This window comes from Pyrus communis, chromosome 17 (assembly GCF_963583255.1).
Source record: "Pyrus communis chromosome 17, drPyrComm1.1, whole genome shotgun sequence".
Classification (NCBI taxonomy): Eukaryota; Viridiplantae; Streptophyta; class Magnoliopsida; order Rosales; family Rosaceae; genus Pyrus; species Pyrus communis.
Genome location: NC_084819.1, coordinates 5,418,316 through 5,440,319, shown reverse-complemented (window position 1 = coordinate 5,440,319; position 22,004 = coordinate 5,418,316). Strand labels below are relative to the sequence as shown.

The window sequence follows — 22,004 nt, the reverse complement described above, 5'->3', positions numbered from 1 at the left end:
ATCCCTGCTCATCGTTGAGCGAATACAATCCCTAATCCTCGGAATGATGTTTGCCTTGTTGGTTATGTTGAAAAGGGTTATTAATCTCACCCGCACAAGGCGTGTTTTCAAGAGGGTTATGTTTTTACGGTTGGAGATACTGTAATATCTTGGAGATCAACCAAATAGGACTTGGTTGCTACGTCTTCAAATCACACAGAGATTCTAGCCCTACACAAAGCATTGCATGAATGCTTTTGGTTGAGGGGTGTGATTGTGCTTTTTCTTCTATCATTGACATTCCAATAATGATTCACGAAGCCAATGTTGCATGTATCAACCAGTTAAAGACAGTGTTGGAACCAAAGTCACGCACATCTGCAAACGAAGTTGAATTCCAATCGGGATAGCCCATGATCTCTCGCGTGGAGAGAACGGGTTTCATTAGGGGTGTGATTGAATCGTAAAAAAGGCCGTCTACATATCTCCAAAGAGGAGAATCAAACCACGGGAATAAGTTTAAGAAAGAATGGTATGAACCATCCTTGACGAAAGCCTATGGTGAAGCATTAAGGAGATGGGTTCTCCATGGACATGTCTTCAAGCAAACGGTGACGTATGGGCCTATGTTAGGCATAAAGAAATGTGGATGTCCCCTTGATAAATAACCAAGTTAGAGTATTTATAGGGATATTGAAAGTCTTTATAGGGAAAGTAATCGTCACCAAATTGAGAGACTATCTAGGAGAAAATCTAGGATAATTCATCAAATTGAGAGGCTATCTAGAAGGGAATCTAGGATAACATACCCAAAGGTATGGTTTTCAGCTTCGATCCATAACGTTTTCAAGTGTTTTGGTCTTGGTCCGTACGAAGAAGAAGAAAAGAGAGAGAGACTCGGGACAGGGCAGAAGATGAGAATGAAAGTGTGGGTGTGTGTGTGGTCCAGATACAACCAACCAAATCCCCAAAACAACCACACAACAAAACAAAAACACTAGGGGCAAAACCGTCATTTCACACCTACAGTACTAATAATCCCCGACGGGCTGTCACACTATACCTTAAATTATGTTCGTGTGTTGCACCTATGATCTTTTCTGTTGACGCCGTCAAGTTTTTTGCTAAGTTGAGAGATAAAGAAGGAATTTCAATAAAAAATAATTTGAGATAAAATTGAACAAATTAGAATTCCCCACACAACTATCAAATTGTAGGAAAATGTTTGATCAAATTTGAAGCACAACAATGAATAGAAGAAAAATTGAGAAGTCTATCTCTTATCTGACATCTTGGTGTCCTACATCTCATACCCTATCTCACCACAACAAGAAAAAGATTGTAGGTAGACCTTCATATTTGAAACGCTTTCAGAATGCATTGCTTCCTTCACCACCGTGGATCTACTGCTCTTGTTTAATTTGGATTGAGCACCCAAGAGATGAGACATAAGAGAATTTGAGTTCTCATTCCTATGTTATGAGGGGCTAGATACAGGAGATGTAAAGGCATCTCAACTAAAGTTTTATTCGTTTCTTTAGCAAAAGAGTACTATCCCTCATCCCGAAGAATAAAAATAGAGGTCTGCCTTGGCATTTTACTTCCCAAAGTAAGTAGGCGAACAACTTTATGCTTTCTATTTAGAAGAAATTCCAATGGCTCCCCCAGAGCTTTAAACAGTAATTCAAATTGTGATAGTGATCGTTGTGGTGCTGGTGTTGGTGATGGTGATGATGATGATGTTGGTGAGGGGTTGGTGATGGTGGCAAAGATGGTGGTGCAATGATGGTCGCAATGGTGAAGAAGTTGGTGGTGCAATAGATGGCAGTGGCAATTATGATGGGGGACGCTATTGGTGGTGGCACTGACTTGGTAGATGGTGGTGGAGTCGGAAAAGGTAGATGATGTCATTTAGAAAAAAATCAATGAGTTTATCATATGAAATAAAAATATTTATTAAAATTTATACTATGCTTCTACTAAAACAGCTTTAAAAAACAATTTAAATGTAGTTTTTAAACATGTGGTCAAATATCCTAAAGCTTTATAGCCAAAATGGCCTCTAAGATTTGCGTAACACATCACTTTGGTCCCTGAGATTGTCCATCATCCATTATTTTAGTCATTCCATTAAAAACTCCGTTAAGTGTCCCGGAGCTCTTGGCCGGAAGTTTGGGCAATTTTCAAAGTTTGGTAACTCAATCATTTCTTAACCAAATTTGACCCATAATATATCAAAATGAAGATAGGAAAGTGTAGGACAAGATTATATCTATTTGGAAGCCCAATGGTTACCGGAGATGGCTAGAAAATAGCCTGAAAGGTGATTGGTCCGCGGGAAAAATAAAAAACTCCCCAGAAACTGGGTAAATTTTAAACGTTCATAACTTCTTCAATAATCAACGAAATCAAGTAATTCAAAAACAAAAATCATACTTCACAATGAGATGAAGAGAATGATACCTTTTTAGATGGCTAATTCACCGTGGTTTGGCCGGAAATAGCTCGAAAATGGCTAACTCGAGACCAAGATAGCCACTTTTGAGCCTTTTTCCGGCCAAACCATGGCGATTCAGCCGTTTATAAATTTACCATTCTCTTCACCTCTTCGAGAAGTATGATTTTTTTTTTTGAATATTGAAGAAGTTATGAACGTTTAAAGTTTACCCAGTTTTCAGCGAGTTTTCCAGTTTTCTCGCGGACCAGTCACTCTTCAGGCTATTTTCCGGCCATCTCCGGTAACCATTAGGCTTCCAAATGGTATAATATTATTCTACACTTTCCTATCTTCATTTTGATATATTATGAGTCGAATTTGGTTAAGAAACGATTAAGTTACGAAACTTTGAAAATTGCCCAAACTTTCGGCTAAGAGCTCCGGGACACTTAACGGAGTTTTTAATGGAATGACCAAAATAATAGATGGTGGACAATCTCAGGGACCAAAGTGATGTGTTATGCAAATCTCATGGACCATTTTAGCTAAAAAGCCATATCTTAATGGATAGGGTAATGGGTTTTCACTCATGCATCTCAATTCAAAACTCTCCCTCCTCTAAATTATAGTAATAGTTTTGAATCCTCTCATCTCCTTTTAATAATAAAGGTACTATCTTATTAAGCATCATCATACATGAGATATTAGGGATGATAATTCAAACCGTTAAACCCAATAACTGTGGATAACTGTCCGAATGAGACAGATTGTTGGAGATGAAAATTCTGGTATATTTTGGATAGGGGAAAACCCAAAAATATTATTCAGTTATGGTATTAACTATGGTTATATGAGTCTTCGATTTATATTTGTTCCCGAATCTGACCCGAACAATACGATTTATATATAATACAACTCATATATAATATAGTATAATATAATATAATACTATAATATAATATTATATAGTATTGTGTTATATAATATATATATATATATATATGTATATATATGTATATATTCTCTGAACTCATTATCTTGAAAATTACAAAAGTTGCATTTTGTGGAAAGTTCACAAGTTTAGAATCAAAACCAATGTAAATTCAACGGTGCTTATAGGAGAGATCATCCAACACCATCAATGTTTTAAATTCAATGCTCCTAATTTTGTCGTCACAAGTTTTAGAATTATTTGACAATTTGCCTTGTCTTTTTTTTTTTTTTTTTTTAATGATTGTTGTTTTTTCTTTTATCATTCTTTTCTTTTATCATTGGACCAATTTATCACATTTGGCTTATCATCAACAACTACAAAAGAACATTGTTATGTTTTTTATGATTGGACATAGATATTTAATGATGAAATTAGTACCCATTATATTATAATGCGGTAATTGAACAAATATATTATAGGTGTTGGTGAAAATAAATATAACCGTTAACCGATGAATAATCCATTACTTGATAAGTGGTTATAAATAATCCCCGATAGTTAACTTTGTAATAAATATAATTAATATTCGTAATTTTAGAGATGGATATAGCATTTTTGTTTTTAAACTGAACCATTGCTATCTCAACGAGATACCAGCTCAAATACCAGATACTTGAAAAAAAAGTTTATCAGGCAGAACAGAGAGCGTCATCCATATACAAAAATAATAGTTAAGAAAATGCTGGCAACATAACAAATCACGGAGAGAGCTCCAAACGCGTCTGACTCCCATCAACTTCAACTCTGCCCGCGGCTTAGGGTAGCCGATGGCGGTTGCAGCAGCCGCAGCTTCACCGTGCATCTTCTGCCAGATCGCCGGAAAATCCACCTCGACCACTCTCCTCCACACTGTCTGCTCTCTCTCTCCACCCATTTATTTTTCCTTTCCACTTTAGTTTGGTTGCTCAGAAAGTTGAGCTTCCAATTGGGTTTTATCCCCTTCCCATTTTCTCAGCAACCAAACGCTGCTTGTCGTAATTATCTTGATGCTGTAGTTCGGTAATTGGTCAACTGGTTTTTCCTGCAGGATGAAAAGGTCGTTGCTTTTCAAGACATCAACCCTGCTGCTGTAAGGTACTGATAGAGTGTAATTTCCCAATTTTTATGCATGAATTTTACCATGTTAATTGAATTTTAAGTCGAATTCCAATCTAATCCTGTGTAGGCATTACTTGGTTATTCCTGTGGATCACATTCCAACTGTTAAGGATCTTCAGAGGAAAACTGAAGACTACTCTTTGGGTAATCTAATCTGAATTTGTTGGTATCTTTAGTTCAAAATCATATCTAATTGAACCAATGTGTGACTTTTCTTGCTATTTCTTAATTTTTTGCCTTTTGTTGTTGATATGTTTCGTGATTATGTTCTCCATTTTTTTCATTCTTATACAGTAAGTCACATGTTAGAAGTGGGGAAAACGCTAATACAACGAGATGCACCGCAATGCCATCAGTACAGGTATTGCCTTGCGATTTAAGTTTTTCTCATAGTATTGTTTTCGGGTTTGTAATTGCGTGCACGAACAGATTGATCTTGAAAAGCTACTTCATGTAAATTTGTGCTAAGATTTGTTTCGCGTCATTATGCTATCCCCAAAGAATTCAGAACAATCGATTGGTTTAATAAAATCTTTATATGCTATCTAAACAGATTGCTTAATGCAGAAATGAGCTGGTGAAGAATGTGAATGTTAATTAATTCTGTAATTTGATGTATCCCTGACCAACTAGGCCGCTTTACGCCTTCTTTGGAAGATGGTCTTTCTGTAAATGATTTTGTGAGATTGCTTGTGAATCCTTCAATGATTACACAACAATTAGACATTTAAACTTGAATTAGACCGGGCATGCACGCATCATTAATTGGAAATGATTGGATCAAAATAATAGGATTTCATGATTCAAACAATTTCAATTATGAAAGAGTTTTGATTATGATTTTAGACTTTCCTTTTGACAGATTTGGATTTCATCAGCCTCCATTCAACTCCGTTAACCATCTTCACCTACATTGTTTTGCACTACCCTACACACCCAGGCAAGCTATTTGGGGTTTTCATAGTTGTTTTATACCTCGGGGATTTCTCTTACATGATTACATCCTGCTTGTTCATTGAACTGACATACCTAATTATACTTGAACAGATGGAAGTGTATAAAGTATTTGTCTGTGGGATCAATTGGATTTGTTGAAGCTGAAAAGCTGTTGGGCAAGATCAAGCCTTTGCCACCAGGTATTTCAAAAGTTTGATGCGCGTGGTAATTAGTAGTTGAAACTTGAAAACGACTGCATTGGCTTTCCGTAATAAGCGAGTCAACTTTGTAACACAACTGAAAAAAGGTATAGATTATCTTTCAGCGTTCTGACGAATTATGTATTGTCGGTTGTTCTTATTCTTATAGTCTGCATTTCCTCAGTGATGCTGTTGTTTCAATTTTTTGGTGCTTTGTACAAATTACTCTACATGCTCATAAAAATACTAGGATTTAGAAAGATCCAGCAGCAGCTATTTCTGGTGTATAAGCTTAGTTGGTAGTCTCCCTAGCAAACATCATACTGCATTTTCTTATCGGTTTTTAAGAGATAGGTCTTTCGAGCGACAAGATCTCTACTTGGTGGGATAAACAAGCTCGTGAAGTTGAACATAGGCAGGGTTTGCCTGCATTTTTAGCTTGAAAACGCCTTTTTTCGAAGCATTTCGTCAGACGCATTGCTTCAAACAGAACGTGTGAAGGCATAAGAGGAAAATCAAGACGTACAAGTTACAACCCTTCTCATATATTAACTAATAATTAAGAGAATAATTTGCAACTAATGCTCTCAAAGAAGAAGGCTACTTGAATGGATGATGGATGAAAAACCCTCTGTGTTGATTTGTAAATCTCAATTTTCTTTTTAGAGTTACAATGTGTGTTCTTCACAATTTGAAAATTTTAAGACTTATACTACTTTTAATTTCAATGGAAATTATTCGGAAATTAAATTCAGTAAGTATGGAACTACACACCCTTTTGGTGTAATTTTAAATTGGTCCTAATAACCCATTAAAACTTTTGAAATAATTAGCTAACGTTTTGAAAAATGGAAATTTGCTAATTCACCAATGTTAAGTGATGGCGTTAGCATTAAGTGATGATTTAACTGACATTAAATTATGAAGTGGACAAATAATGAGATTGGTTATCACTAACATGTCATTTATGGAGCTCTGTATTCTCAAATGGACCCTTTTATTCAAGTTAAACTCTAAATTTGCTTAGTTGAAAGTGGTTGATTTAGGGATTAGAGCTTGATAGATCTTAGAGTGAAAACCCATCGATCCTACTTCATGTCATAACTGACACTTAGTGACTAATCTAATTTATAAAAAGTAGGTAATTGTTTGGAATTCCTTTAGCTTTCGACTCACTCATAAGTCTTGCTTATGATACCATGCTTTAAATTGCAGCACACCTAGAATCAATATCGGATCACCATCATGGCGTTGGCAGTCTCTTAAAACTTCTTTTTTCTTCTTGTTGCCCTTTATTTTATGGTACTTCTCTTGGGCATCATGACTACTGATTGTGGAGACGTTACTCGACCACGGGCTGTTACATTAGGGCACACAAATTCATCTTTTAGCTGGTCATATACTACTCATCTTAAGTTTTAGTTTTCAAATTATATAAATCAAGCGCAATCGACAAACAAGATTTAACAGTGTGTGTCAGAAGTTAAAAATGGAGTGTGTTTGTCATTTACCATTTTCCACCTTGAACTTGAACATAATCTAAAAGTTGACCTCCGTTTCCTCCTTTTACAGTTTAACATATTTTAAATTTAGTGAGTTGTCTAATCTAATTCAATACCAGGCATCAAACGTGGAGTTCACATCTTCTGCATGTGGTCTTTCTGCGTCTTTATCTCATTTGTTGACACCTGATCATTCATCTAAACCTCACTTAATAATGTTAACTCTTCAACTTATCTTCTCAATAAAAATAAAATAAAATAAAAACTAAAAATGAATTAAGCTAAAAAGACACGTGCCACTCAAATAAACAAAACACATAGAAATCACATAGGTTTTTAGTGCAGAAAATTTAATCTCTCAAACGTGACCCAAATGTTGTCTTCATATAAGATAGGATCTCACAAGTCACAATTTAGTTTGGCAATGGTAATGTCAACATTTTATTCTAAGCATGAGTTTCTGTGCATTGACCATGACTTCGCATTGAATAACTAGTAAAAGCTTAATTAGCTGCCCTACTGGTTTGAAAGCCAAAGAGTTTAATTAATTAATTAATAAAGATGTTCAAGCAAGGTAAGGGGGATGTATGGATGGAAGGAAGGAAAGTAAAGCCGGCAGCCATGAGCCAGCTTCTTCTCCTGAGAATTATACGACCATTGGGTCAAAGCCAACGCACAAAAATAAGGGCCGCCCAAAGCCACATGACAAATGTTGTCGACATTGTTCTATCTTTTTCTCTCTATAATACCCATTATTTGTAAGTGATTATTTACTACAGTAATAGAAATGTATTAAGGTCTTGCATAACAGCGTGAGTTCAAACCCCTTAACTAATCTAAACTTACAAAATTTATCGTTTAAAAAAAAAAAAAAAATTACACTCACTATTTCTTTCTTTTGGTCACATTTTCCTTTCCATTGTATGGGAGAGTTTTCATTTTCTCTTCCTAAGTTTATTTTTGTTTAACAAAGAAAATTGGTTTAAGCACATTTATTATTATTCAAAATTGGTTTAAGCAAGCAATAAATAAGTGTGCGAAAAGATTTACATAACTCATAACTTCCTACGTATTTATTATTATTCAAAATTTCATCAAACTTCAAAGTTCAAAAATTAATATACTTGCCCCAACATCAATAGCTTCAAATTCCATAGAATTAAATCACATTCTTATGTTAGTTATTAGCCAATAAGAATATTAAACATTTAACATAAAACAATACAAAAATGAATATATAATTGGTCAAAGTGGTGAATCTAGAAATCATACCTCATGGCTCATGCGGTTCTAGTATAGAAGTTAAAAACTTTTTTAAAACATAGACACGTGAGAAGAGAGCAAAAAGTTTCGAGTTCTACCAAAAGAGAAAAAAAAAAAAAAAATTTCGAGTTAAATTGATTTCTATTGGGTTATGTCAGTGTGAGCACTTTGTCGAGCACTTGATAGGCTTGCCGACATCTGTCGAGTCATGTTGCCAAAACCTGTTGAACTTATCAAGACATGTTAAGTATAACCTAATGACATTTGTAGAGTAGGCATTACATTGAACACTTAGAGTTGGTGGTCACTACGAGGTCATGTCCCATATTGACATAGGGTACCCATAGGACCTCCCAAGCTATTTTCACGTCTTCCGTAGAATTCAAGGACACGGTTAGTCCCTTAATGGATCCGTCCTTAAGTGGTCGGTACAATTAAGTCGTTTTACAAAAGCTCAAAACCAAATTGAACAAAATTATACAGTTGGGTCCATTTTGAACCGTTGGGCAATTTTGTGAATCAAAAATCAAATCAAACTTTACCACTACGATTCGAATCAACAGATTTGGTCAATTTGATTCACAGCCCTACTCGTGACCTACCATTGCACAATTCCTCTGCTTTTTAAAATCACAGGCATAATTTGAGTAGATCGTTTTTAGTCAACCTTTAACGAGTTGATCATATGAAGCATGAAAAAATCACACATGCATAAAAGGACCCTACGCGGGAGAAGCCAGGACCTTATACAGACGATGTTCTACTGTCACAAAACAGACGACATTCTACTGTCACAAGGGCGGAGCTAAAAATTTTTCGTCAATCTTTATGAACAAAAAAACTTGATAATGTATTTTTCACAATATCAGTTAGCTTATGAAAATTTTTCCCCATTAAACAAGTACATGTTAAAATTCAAACAAATAAAAAAACTTGAAATATATATGTACAAGAAGCGACTAGAAAAGTGATGTAAGGAAAAGAGATTGCTTGTAAATAATTTTATATAATTTTTTTAGTACCTTGATATTTTTACACTAAGTTGAAGGAGATGTTGGTCAAGCCACACAATGGACAACCTAATTTAGTATCGAATTCGCTATCTACGAGATACGAGCCTAGGACCTCTCACTTATAAGTAAAGAAGAATATTACTAGTTCGTAGTACTTAGTAGCATAATTTTATATAATTAAAATAAAAGAATTAGAATTAATGACTACATAGATGGTGGGTTACATTAAAAAAATCATAAAAGTTAATGTAAAATTTTATTTTTCAACGAATTTAAAACAAGTAGGAATTGAGAATTTTCACATAAATATCAAGTAAATAAAAACACTTCTAGATTGTAATATAAATTCTTATTTTTGTGCGTATTAAAAAGCGTATAAAAGCATCCAATGTACGAAGATTTAAACAAGTTCTAGTCTTCTGACTGATTCTTCGATAAGAATAGTAAGCATGGCAGCGGATGGCTGGCACCTCCTGTGCCCGGATACTTCGTTCATTTCAAGGCAGATATTATTTTAATTTTTTTAATTAAATTCACAAATTGAAAAAAGGGGTTTTGGGATCTTCTTTGGTCACAATCAAACACAAAAAAAAAAAAACAAAAATGTCATTAGGTTCTTCTTTCAAGGTTATTTTGGTCATTTGGAAAAAAAGGTCTGCAGTTTGTTGGTTCAGAGACCTCAGAAATCATTTGATCCTATGCTTCAAGCTAAAACAACCAGCTGAGAGAGAGAAAGAGCAAATGGGACAAACAAAACAATCATACAAAGAATATAACTTTTTAATTTTAATTTTATTTATTTTTTATTAGATGGGACAATTTGCAAGAATTACTGGAAAACTGGACATCAAGCAGAAGCAGCATAGCACATTGACAACCCAAGAACAACTAGAACAATAGATTCGATGGTTCACGAGATTCTGCAATTTTACAGCAAGTATCGCATTTCGTAACGCTCTTCTTAAATGCATTGGGGCAGTACCTAATTACTTGAATTTTACTATATAATAAAAGAAAAAAAAAGAACAATTCTAGTTTCTGTATTCTAGTCAACAACAGTACATAGAACAAGTTGTTACTGCAGTTGGAACTTGACCAAACAGTTGTTGAACTTGAAAGTGCATAAACAAAATGAATACGGTCAGAAATGAACAATACCAGTACCTAAAAAAAAGAGCGAATCGATTGATCTATGAGTGAAAGTATTGAAAAAGTGTTTCAATCTTCACCATTTGATCTCAATGTTACTCAAAATAATCGAATTTGTTTTACCTTTAGATCCGAGTTTTGATGGAAAAGTCCGTTACTTTTTACAGTTTTAGGCATCCGATAGCACGCTGAAATCATCATCTTCTTCCGGAGCAGGCAGGTTGAGATCTATGAAACCCTCTCTAACTTCAGTTTTTGCAGCCACTGATAAAACCATTGATCTTGAAGAACCCGAAAGGTGAGATCTTTTGTGACCGCCGAGAGCTTGACCGGAGCCAAATATTTTGTAACAAAACGGGCACTCAAACAGCTTCTCACCACCTGCATTGTTGATTGCTTCCTCCTCGTTGCGAAAACAAATCTTTTTGTGCCCGCACATTGCTTGAAAAGATCGAAACAGTTTGTTGCATTTCTCACACCGGTTCTTCCCTCGAAGTTTCTTCAATTTGATCCCGTCCAACTTCTCAGCTACTACTTGTTTACCCTGTTGTTCTTGAGCTTGAACCAATTGATCTGCGTGCTGATGATCATTTGATCTTACCATCCGCACATCTCTTGACAGCATCATAAGGCACATAGCAACATCTTCTTCCGGAGAAGTATCGGAGACCGAGCTCACCGGTTCTGGCTCAGCCGCCGGAGGAGGAGACTCGGCCAAACGCGGCGGTGTTGAGATTGTCAACGTGGTTTTTTTCTTCAACTCCAAATTCTGGCTCTGCAGATTCTCTGTAACAACAACGAATGATCTCCGGTTCCGCTTAGATCGTCTTCGAGTTGGGTTTCTTGACTCGGTCTCACTCTCCCTGTCTTGAATCACCGACCCAGAATTAACAAAAGAAAACTCAGGATCTGCAAGCCGGAAACTCCTCTTTGGGTTCTCTCTCAGCCCATAAATCAAACCCTTTTCCTCTCCTTCTTCTTCTTGTAAATGCTGCTCTTCTTCTTCTGGTTCTTCGCCGGAGGAGGAAGACGAAGACGAGTCGGACTCAGTGAGTTGGTGGGTTTTGGGTGGAAGAGGAAAAGTTGCCAGGTGAGCCTTCATGTGACCACCCAATGCTCTGCCATTAGCAAAAGCCCTGGAGCAAAGCTTGCATCTGTGCCTCTCCATTGTCACAGTACACAGCAGAGCAGAGCAAAGATCAGAGCTTTAAGGCCCTCCTCTCTCTCTTTCTCTCTCTAAAGCTATGGCCTTTGGAGAATGCTACTAGTATTGGAGAGAGATTGGGAACTTAAAAGGAGTAGGTGACAAGCATTCCTTCACCAAAAGACACACACAACCCAAAATTTTATGCCATTTTTTTTTTTTAAAACACATAACAAGGTATGAAAAAACAGTTGTTAAAATGTTAAAAAAATCACAAAAAATAATGATAATAATCTCATTAGTTTTTTAAGTGTGCCAAAAAACTTATAAAGTGTGATCATGAATGGAGAAAGAGGGACAAGTAACATGCAATCCTTACCCATTTCACTAGTAAACTTTTCTTTTTACCACTTTTTGGATTAGGCAATTAAACTCCTCCCATGCTTTTTTTCAAGGTTTCTATTTTTTCAAATTTTTTCTGTATCTATACATACATACATTCATATCTATAGCCTTTATCCAAAGAGATTTCCATTTGTTTTAAATGGGGACTAGTTGTGGACTCACTCCACATCGAACTTTAACAATCTAAACCGTCTATTTTTAAGTCTTCATTCATATATTATCCCTGCAAAAAAAAAAAAAAATCAATTCAAACTGAACCATTTGTCTATGTGATTGTCATGATGAAATTTAATGTTTTTTAGAGTGTTCATCAATTTTTTAAACTCAATCAGATACCTCAAACATTTCAGATTTTGGCTAATATTTTGCAAGAATGATTTATGAAATACAACTTGAAAAATAAACGATTTTGGATCGTTAAAGTATAATGTGAAGTGAACCCCACAACTAGTTTTCATTTTTATTAAAAAAAATATATAAAAAAAAAAAGAAAAAGAAAAAAAAGAAGAAGATATATATACACACACACATCTTGGAAGTGTGAGTGTTGTACTCATTGCAAGGCCATTATGGATTTGTTAGTTTCAAGACCAAAACTGTGTAACATGGTTTTAATTTAAAAGTTATGGGCGGCCATTTTTGGTCATGTGCAATCTTTGTGGAAGCCACATTGCATGACTTAATCTGAACAATTCAATTTTATGGTATACCAAGTTTTCTTTTACTTGAAGACTTGAAATTTCCCTTTTGTTCATACCTTTGTTCCTCTCCTGCTTCCATTCTTTTCCATTTCTTAATGATTCCCACTTTTCTTTTTTCCTTTATTCTTCGAAGAGAAAAAAGATTTTATCTTTAAATTGTTTTATCACCGATAATCTATTTACACTAATTCAAGGCGGAATGAGGAAAGTTCAAACTCATATGCATAATAAGAACACTGCTTTAACCAATGTGTTTGCGATTTAATTCGCTTGTTGATCATTGGTACATTTGCTTAACCCTTATAATTCAAGCTTACCCTTCTTAGCATGTTATTGAGTTTATGCCGGATTGAACTTTTTCTCACACATTTTACACAATTAGGACCGACAAGGGTGAGATTTGAGAGGCATGATAAGGGATCCTAAAGTGATGGCTTACCTTAATAAAGTTAAACAACAACAACAACAAAAACAGTTGGGTTTGTTGGAACAATAGGCTCCAAGTGATAGGGATCATGTGCTACCAAGTTAAGAACAAGAATTTCTTCCTCTTTTGTATCTTATTAAGTAATTTGTCTTCATCAAATATGATCAACAACAACAAAATTTTCATGGTGGGAAATCGTTCATTTTTTGGATAAATGCTAGAATGGCCAGAAAAAAAAAATGGTAATTTACTGAAGCGATGAAAGGGAAAAATTGAACGTGATGTAGATCTTATGAAGGAGTGCATTGAGAATTAGAATAAAATTGAAGGAGTGCATCGAGAATTAGAATAAAAGATATAAATATGGCAACAGGGTCCAAGCATTATAAATTTGTGCTTTAGTGTTCGATTTGCACTCAATGACCCGCCGTTTGGAATAGAACGTCATCACGAATAGGAAGTAGTATTCGCCTTGATATATAGCGAGATTCTAATGTTCACTAAGCCCAAAACGAAACAAGTTTTGAGAATATTTTTGGTATTTTGTTACATATTTTGTATAATATTAAAACTTCTCGTGAGCCTATATAGTTGTGGAGATACGTCATTTATGGTTTTAGACTTATTAACTTTCATTTATTCAATAAAAAACTTAGGTTTTCTCATATTCTCCGGCGGTTTCAAATTTCTTATGCTTCAAAGTAATTGCTTTATTTATTTATTTTTCTTTTTGTCACGCTGCTACAAAACATCTGACATCAAATAAAAAGATAAATAAATTTAATTACTTAACCTAAAACCTTAAAAGCCATGGTCATTAAATTTAGATAGTACCATTGGAGCTACATGTACTTTTACTGGTATTTACTACGTTGTGACACTTATAGCAAAAATGGTAGTAAATTAATATCCATATTTAAGTGAGCACCAACCAGCTCGAGCTTCTGTTACTTTTACCGGGGTAATCAGCGCCTAACTGTTACGTTACAAAACGCTTTAGCATGCCGCCCGGTGCTTTCTATGGTGGGTTACATCCACGCACCTGCCGCTTTGGTGCTTTTTTATTTTATTTTTATCGAGCATTTGTTCATCACTATAACTATGATGTATGTTAATTGAAAGTGCACATAAAAGATAATTAAGTGTATAATGAGCATATACCAAATTTTAAGCTGGTTAGCAAAAATGATTCCTATTTTTTTAATCATTTCTAATTGTTTTTTTCCTCGACACGTGCTTTTTTCTATTATAGTATTTAGATTGAATAAATTACAGAAAATTAAGAAAAAAATATAAAAAGTGTGCAAAAGGGTAACACGTTAATAATTTGGAAACTTTAATTTTACGAACTTCAAGTGTTAATCAGAGTGCTAAAATCGATGTTTCCATTTTCTTTAGGTATTTTATTAAAAAAAGTAAAAAGTTTGAGCTAAGTAAATAAAAATACCACTAAATTATAATAAATGTTAATATTCTAATTTAAATTTTATACATGTGCGTTGTGCATGCAAATAGTTCATCTTAGAGGAAAAAAAAGAGTTACATATGCTTTTTTTTTTTTAATTAAAACTCTATTCAAATTTTAATAAATTCGAATAAGATCATAAATTATTTCTAAGCACAAACTTCCTTCACACACCAATATGACTAAATACTCCAAGCCTTGACCATTTATTTGCCTTACTAATTAAATGGGAACGACTTTGGTCATGACTAGCCTCCAAATAATCGGCTATACTTTTCCACGGTAAGACCCATCGGGAGAATCGCACGTCATGAAGGTAACACGATGTTATTGCAAATCTTATTTAATTGTCGATTACTTTTGCGTTGGATACTCTAATTCTATTAGGTTACGGCAACGTTAAAAATTGTCACCGAAGAGAGTAAGAATATTAGGATGCTAAGAAAGCCGGCTCTGATCACTTTGGTACGTTTTTATTTTACTATTGGGATATATTAGACTAAAAGATATATGAATTTCAATACTTTTTAATTAGGAAAAACTAATTGTTATTATTAACTGGATGGTACTTTGATTGTGATCTTTCACATGTTTCTTTCTTCCTCTTCTTCTTGGCTGTTTAGCCTCCATAATATTATTTTATTCCTCTTCTGACTCCTATTGTATGTCATACAATCTCGTAGTTCAATTGCAAGAAATTTTATAACAAGCTAACCGAACTTTTAAATCCTTAAGTTTTGTGTTTTTATTTTTTTACTAAAATTTAACGGTTAAAATTTTCCAAGTATCGAAAACTTGGAATACCATAGAAAATCCCAATCTATACAAGCAGTTAAATATAAATAATACTACTAATAGAAGGTGAAAAACTGAGTACAAACAATACTCGTTTGCTTTTTGTTGTTGCAAAGTAGATCTGTTTATGGCACCAAACATGATGTGACTCGGGTTGGTTGATGAAGCAGTTTTTTTATTTGTATTTTGTTAGAAAATGGAAAAAATTATGACACATCACAATTTGTCTTGACATTTAATCCATCTTTATTCTAATGAGCAGTCAATTGACGAGTGTAGCTTGTCAAAGCCTAAATGCCTGCCGGTAAGTTAGCGAGATTAAATTAGTAAACAAAATTTTGAAAATTAAATAACATAAAGTTAATGATTGGATTATTACTTAAGTATTGATAAACGTGTTCATTTTATATTGGTGACACAACGTTTAGTTCGCAAATTTTGTTTACAAATTTAGTATTCCTAGAATTACCCAAAGCGTAAACTAAATGACATGGAAATTGATAATTGAACTATTACTCAACCGTTGATAAATGTTCTCATTTCCTATTAGTGATACATCATTTGGTTTACAAATTTATTCCTAAGATTGTCTAAAGCTTAAAAAGAATTGGACCGAGTCATTGTGATTGTCTATATGTTGTGGCAATTTCTACCAATTGCAGAATGGGCCAAAGCTACATACATAAAACACGATAAAATTTCTATGGTGCTCTAAGTATATTCTCTTAATTTTTTAGTTGTTAGATCTTAAATTTTATGTTTTCTATGCGAAAGAATAGCATTGTATTGATAATCAAGCATTATAATCTTTCAAACGAACAACACGAATGAGATCTAGAAGTTCTTCAAAGCAAATGAATTCAAATTCAAAGTACAAAATCAACTTGACAAATCTATATGCTGCGACATTGACAAAGCGTGTAATGCGAAAAGTTAAAAGAGAACTCAAGTAAAATGTGGTGTCGTCCATTAATGGGCTGAGGATAGAAGCATCTTGGTGGCTGCTGCTAACAGCTTCGACACCTTGCAGGGAGTCACATTCAAGGAGAACTTGTTCGCTTGAAGCTCCACGGCTCCACAAGCACCTTCTTTAGCAGCCAGAAACTCCATCAAAGCTAGAGAGGGGATGTGATGTTGACGGCAGATTAAATTACCAACAAGGTCCCCATTACTATTTGGAATGACACCACCAACACATTTAGAGTATCCGGTGAATAAAATACTCTAAATGTGTTGGTGGTTTCATTTGAGGCTAGTGGTTTTGACATACATAACATAGCGTTTTGGGGGAAAGAGATTCTCTACGGATTCCTTTCCACCAAATCCACCTAGTCTGAGATTTCGGCCGTTAGATCATCCAACAGTTATAGTTATTATAACTTTTCAAGGGCCCCTTGTTTGTAGCCGTTGGATCAAATTTTAACAGTTCGGATCCCGAACTAGATGGATTTGGTGGAAACTTCATGACAAGACTAGTGATTTTGACATTTGTTTTTCGCTCATGCAATGTAAAAAAAGTATTAGAAAATAAAAATTCAATCTAGAACAAAAATGACCAGAAAATGAGTGCCAAAATCGTCAACCCAATCGTAAGAAGCTCAATCATAAAAATCAATCTTGTATTTTATTTTTCTTGTTATTGTGAAGGAGATTTTCAATAAATTAAAAGCTCAAGTTATGGTTAATTGGTTTTGAAATTTTAAAATGTTCTGGACCTTGTGTGAACAAGTGATTCTTTCAATTTACTCCAAGAATCAGGCCAAATAGATTGACGGCCAAGAATACCTACAAGTGTCAGCGGAGATATCGCAAGTCTTCCAAGGAGAAGGGAAACTCTTTATCGTCTATGTCAACGTATGCTTTGACCTTGAACCTTATACTTTGGCTTCTCGAATGTGTTGGATTATGGCTAGGATTACTAGATCTGAATTAATTCATTTGGATCATTGTATCCTCGGCCGCATGACTCGTCAGAGCCAAATTGATACAGTCCTAACATTCTTTAGGTAAACCATAAAGATCATTGGCCAAAAATTTCTTGTACAACTGTTTCATGTATTCCAGAGATTCACCAATAAATGGAGGGTGCTTGTTATGCTGAACTTTGATCAAGGGCTCCTGTAGGGAAAGTGGAAGAAGAGCCTTTCAAGCGTTCTTGGTGAAACGTTCGATCTGTGCTTTCATTTGGCCTGACTAAAGCAATAACATGATCTGTTTCTCAAATTCCTCTACCTCGGTCTCTCTAGTCAAAGTCTAAGTCTTCTTCCCTTCGGCTATCTTAGGGAGAATTGTAGGGACTTGGTCCACCGAAGCTAATTCCATCTTGTCCTTCGACTGCCAAACTTGAGATGCATTTCTTTAAGCATTGGCCGCCTTATTACGAAGGTGATCCCTGAGTCCATTACGTTGTTACCACTGTTTTTGTGACTTAAACCTTGCAATGTATGCACCGACATGAACATTGTATTCATACCTTTATATATCTTCAGTGGCTTGAATGTCCTCTGTGGAGTAGATGTGCTCATGTTACTGGGGGTGGAAAAAAAAAAATACCCAAAAATCCCAAACCGTCCCGAAATTGAATTGAAAAGCGTCCGAATCAAACATCACGAAACGTTCGTTACCCAAAATCGAACCGATCCCAAAATTTTAGGTATTGGATTCGCTCTTCTCTTTGTAATGATTCAGGAATCCCAATCTAAATCGATATTTTATATATATTTGTTTATTTCTTTTTAATTTATAATTTACTAATTACTTGGACCGTTGAATGCTTGGATTGGGTGAGATATAATCTTAACCATCCATTGTAAATTAGGTTGGAGCCCAAACATCCTCCTCTCTCATTCACTCTCAATCTCTCCAGGCTTTAACACTCCGCAACACTCTCCTCAAATCCGCCATCTCTCTCGAATCCTCCTTCGTCCACTTTGACTCGACTCTAACCAACCACTGAGCCACAAGAAAACCACACACAGTCAAACACACGCTAAAGGTATGGATTTTGTATTTCTGGGTATTCTGTGTTTTTTTTTTTTTTAAACTAATGATTTAGGATTTTCCTAAAACTAATGGGCTTGGGGTTTTCTGGGTTTCTAGGTTTGCGCATGTTTGCTTACATTCTAAAAACCCGGTGAGGGTTCGAAGAGTGGAGAGAGAGGACTCTGTTTTTCTTGCAGTTTGGAGATTGAAGATGCAAAGAATTGCAGTTATGGGAGGGATGTTTTTTGTGGCGCCACCAGTAGCACCGTCACAATTGGTTATGATTCTTGGGGCTAAAAAATAGTGTCTTGGGTTACAGAAGCTTGGAGATTAAATGACTAATGAGGCTAATTAATTTGGACTTCATGAAACTTAAAAACTGTAATGTTTAGTTGTAATCTAAGCTATCACAAACTGGTGGGCATCTTTTATTCTTTCCAAAATCCAAAAAAATTAAAAAGCCCACCAATTTGGGCTTGAACTGTAAAAAATAAAATAAAATAAAATTGGGCCCAATCCCAAACCGGCCCAAAATTCAAAAAAAACTTTCGAGCATCCTAAAATTGGGGAATTCCAAAAATTCGGTCCAGTTTCAGGTTGTAAAATTCCATCCCAAAAATTATTAGTTTAGAATTTGGGCTTTGGGTTTCGGTTCAAGATCCCAACTCGAACCAGCCCTACGTGTCACCCACCTTGAATTCAAGGAAATTTTCATCATAAAATCCCTTGTCAAAGTCAAGCCATTTGATCTTCAAGCGACGACCCTAATTTGCTAAACACTCTTGACGGGCTTTGCGCTAAACCTCGATCAGACGGCTAAGATATTTTAAGATTCTAAGATGACCCGAAAGAATGAGACCGACTGGCTGAGCGATTAAGCTTTCCTCTTTGTGAGGTTAACTTCTGACTTGCATCGACTGCACCATACTACGAGTTCATCCAACTCACTTTAAGCCTAACTGGCGAATTTCACCTAGGTATGGGAAGTTGGCACATGCTGTTGTGGAGGAACGTTGTGATGGATGAGATGGTATTTTAGCCTTGGCTGAGGACTCTTCTTGGGTCTATGAGTCACTGTTGGGGAAGGATCAATCGTCAACTTTGGCCGTTTTTCTTACGCACGTAGTCGTTGCCCATATCGACTATCGTGGTTAGGAAATGATCGGTGTCAACCAATATCTGCACCTTTTCAGGGCATTTAAACTTGCCTTTATTGATCCAATCTTAGATAGCATCGCGCAACACGACGTGGGTTTGAAGGCTCTACGGCGGAAAAGTGTATAAACTGCAAAGCAAGCTCTACATAAAGCTCCTCAACCAGGTAGCCCCAACCCCATTTTCTTTCACAAGGGATAAGTAGTAACTTGTAAAGCTAAACTTTTGACATAAGACTAAATATGATAAAGCCAAATTCTAAAATATCAGAGCTAATCTGTTTGAATTGTAAAGTCAGTTAAGTAGAAACGAGGCTACCAACTTCAGTTGTAACTTGTGAGCCTGTTTGTTAGTGCCCTTATATTCTAACTTTCAATTACGTTAGCAAAAATAAGAAATTCAAAGATAATATCTATTCAAGTAAACAATGGTTCACACAGAAGTAGGAGGTAATAGAAATCCTTACAACCAAACCAACCATTAGTGTGAAATATTCAATCAAGAGTAACAAGAAAATGCAATTTTAGAACAAGTCACAAAACCCCATTTGCATAAATCACAACAAGATGGAGAGAAATGTTGTCTCTCTCTCTCTCTCTCTCTCTCTCTCTCTCTCTCTCTCTCTGTCACCATTCAACAACGCTGGAAATGTGAAGGCCCATGTGGAGTGTAAACGAGATGGATGATCCAACCAAAGTGAGAGGAATATGACTATCCTAGTATTAAGTGGCAATAGAAAATAATCAAAGAAAAAAAACGCGAAGGGCAACATGGTGTGTTTTAGCCATTAAGATTTGATTATTCTAACTGTTTAGATTTTCTTTTAGTCTCAACTGTTTATTCCATATACCACTCATGAAGTCATGATAAATATTATTGAAGAAAGATTGCTGAATTGTACGTAAATTGTATTTTTTATAATATATACAATGATGTATTTACATTAAGGAATGAGAGAAGAAAGTTGTTATGAGTTTGTTATTTCTGAATACGAACCTAAGACTTCTTAATTATAAATAAAAATAAGTACACAAAATCGTAGTACTATGTGGCATTTATATCTATGATTAAAGTTTGTAACTATTTGGGCTCATTCCCCATTTTTTCTATTGTCACTTTCTTGTTTTATATTTGGTCATGGTAATCACATTTCTTTATCTGAACCAAGTAATGAAACTGAGTTATGGATTAAGACAAATAAAGATGAAGTACTCGTTATGTGCTAAGCGATTAGTTATTAATCCTATCTTTAATTCTTTTGAAGTTTTTCCTTGCCATGAGTAAATGAGCATGAAAAAGTTGTAGTCAGCAGCTCAGGTCTTCTCGAGGGTTGAATTGCACGTGGAACGAAAGTGGGCCTCGCCAATATCATGAGGGCACTTTTTCTCTCCTTTGTGAATTAATTCTCAATTTCTTAATAATCCTTATGGAAACACTAGTAATGTTCTTAGCATTGATGATAGAGTTGTGCCTTATCATAGTGACAAAATTTCAAATATAATTACAAAATTATAATTATGTTTATTTTTTTGTTTAATATTCAAATTCACATTTTACAAAAAGTAATGCTAGGTAGACCAATTTTTTAGACCAAATTTGCAAATCATATCCATATGATACGTCACCAACAGAAAATAAGCACGTTAATCTACACTTATATAATAATTCAATCATCACATCATATGGTTTACAAAACTTGGTCTCTCCAGTATTACCAACATCTTTTTTTTATGATTTTATAGGACTTGCTTGATTTTTAATTACATCTTGGAGAATGTGATTGATTTCAATAGGTTAGTAGGTTGGTCTTGTTATTGGACTTACAGGTCTCAATACGTATTTTGTTTGTATATCGTATCCTTATAGTCATTTCGAAATATTTATACGAGGCACTCACAACAGGACTAACCATTCGAGATTAGATCAAATGAGCAGAGGAGATGACACATCTCACTTATATGGTAGTGAGATGGGCTTGCCTCATATGCGGGCATCATGCCTTGCCTCCCAAGACATTGCTGAGATGGCAAACAACAGAAAACGAACTAACTGTATTACTATCTTAACCAACCTCACCCAATCCTAATCACCAAAATCGCCTCACGACAGAATGTTGATGATTCTGCTAATTAACAAAATCTAGGGGCAAAAGTTGAAACTTCTCTTATTATATAAGTAAATAAAAGCAGAGCAGTACACACCCACACATTCTCATGCATCGTCGTCTTCCTCCCAAAGCCTCAACCTTTCACAAGAATTAGTATTGCAGAAACCCTACATTCATCAACTCCATCAAAACCCATTTCCCCGAAATCCAAGTAACCCACTTTCGTTCTTCAAGATTTCATCTTTGTTGTCT

The 22,004-nt window shown here is 35.1% G+C and overlaps 2 protein-coding genes across 2 annotated transcripts; one reads left to right on the top strand and one right to left on the bottom strand.

Annotated features, from left to right (window-relative positions):
• The first annotated feature begins 4,056 nt into the window (after positions 1-4,056).
• LOC137723398 (bifunctional adenosine 5'-phosphosulfate phosphorylase/adenylylsulfatase HINT4-like) lies at positions 4,057-5,827 on the top strand. Its single transcript, XM_068462591.1, has 6 exons — positions 4,057-4,261; positions 4,438-4,484; positions 4,576-4,652; positions 4,803-4,869; positions 5,371-5,448; positions 5,556-5,827. The coding sequence occupies exons 1-6, from the start codon at positions 4,178-4,180 to the stop codon at positions 5,659-5,661; spliced, it is 459 nt and encodes a 152-aa protein (XP_068318692.1). The 5' UTR covers positions 4,057-4,177; the 3' UTR covers positions 5,662-5,827.
• Positions 5,828-10,360: 4,533 nt separating this feature from the next.
• On the bottom strand, positions 10,361-11,807 carry LOC137723783 (zinc finger protein ZAT1-like). The gene has a single exon (XM_068462974.1). It carries the CDS (start codon positions 11,737-11,739, stop codon positions 10,741-10,743), a length of 999 nt encoding a protein of 332 aa, XP_068319075.1. The 5' UTR covers positions 11,740-11,807; the 3' UTR covers positions 10,361-10,740.
• Between the last annotated feature and the right edge of the window lie 10,197 nt (positions 11,808-22,004).

Excerpts from the sequence above, each read along its gene's own strand:
- LOC137723398 (XM_068462591.1), top strand. The coding sequence starts at position 4,178 with ATGGCGGTTGCAGCAGCCGCAGCTTCACCGTGCATCTTCTGCCAGATC. Across the intron at positions 4,262-4,437 it reads CGACCACTCTCCTCCACACT|GATGAAAAGGTCGTTGCTTT; the intron begins GTCTGCTCTCTC and ends TTTTTCCTGCAG. Across the intron at positions 4,870-5,370 it reads CCGCAATGCCATCAGTACAG|ATTTGGATTTCATCAGCCTC; the intron begins GTATTGCCTTGC and ends TCCTTTTGACAG.
- LOC137723783 (XM_068462974.1), bottom strand. The coding sequence starts at position 11,739 with ATGGAGAGGCACAGATGCAAGCTTTGCTCCAGGGCTTTTGCTAATGGC.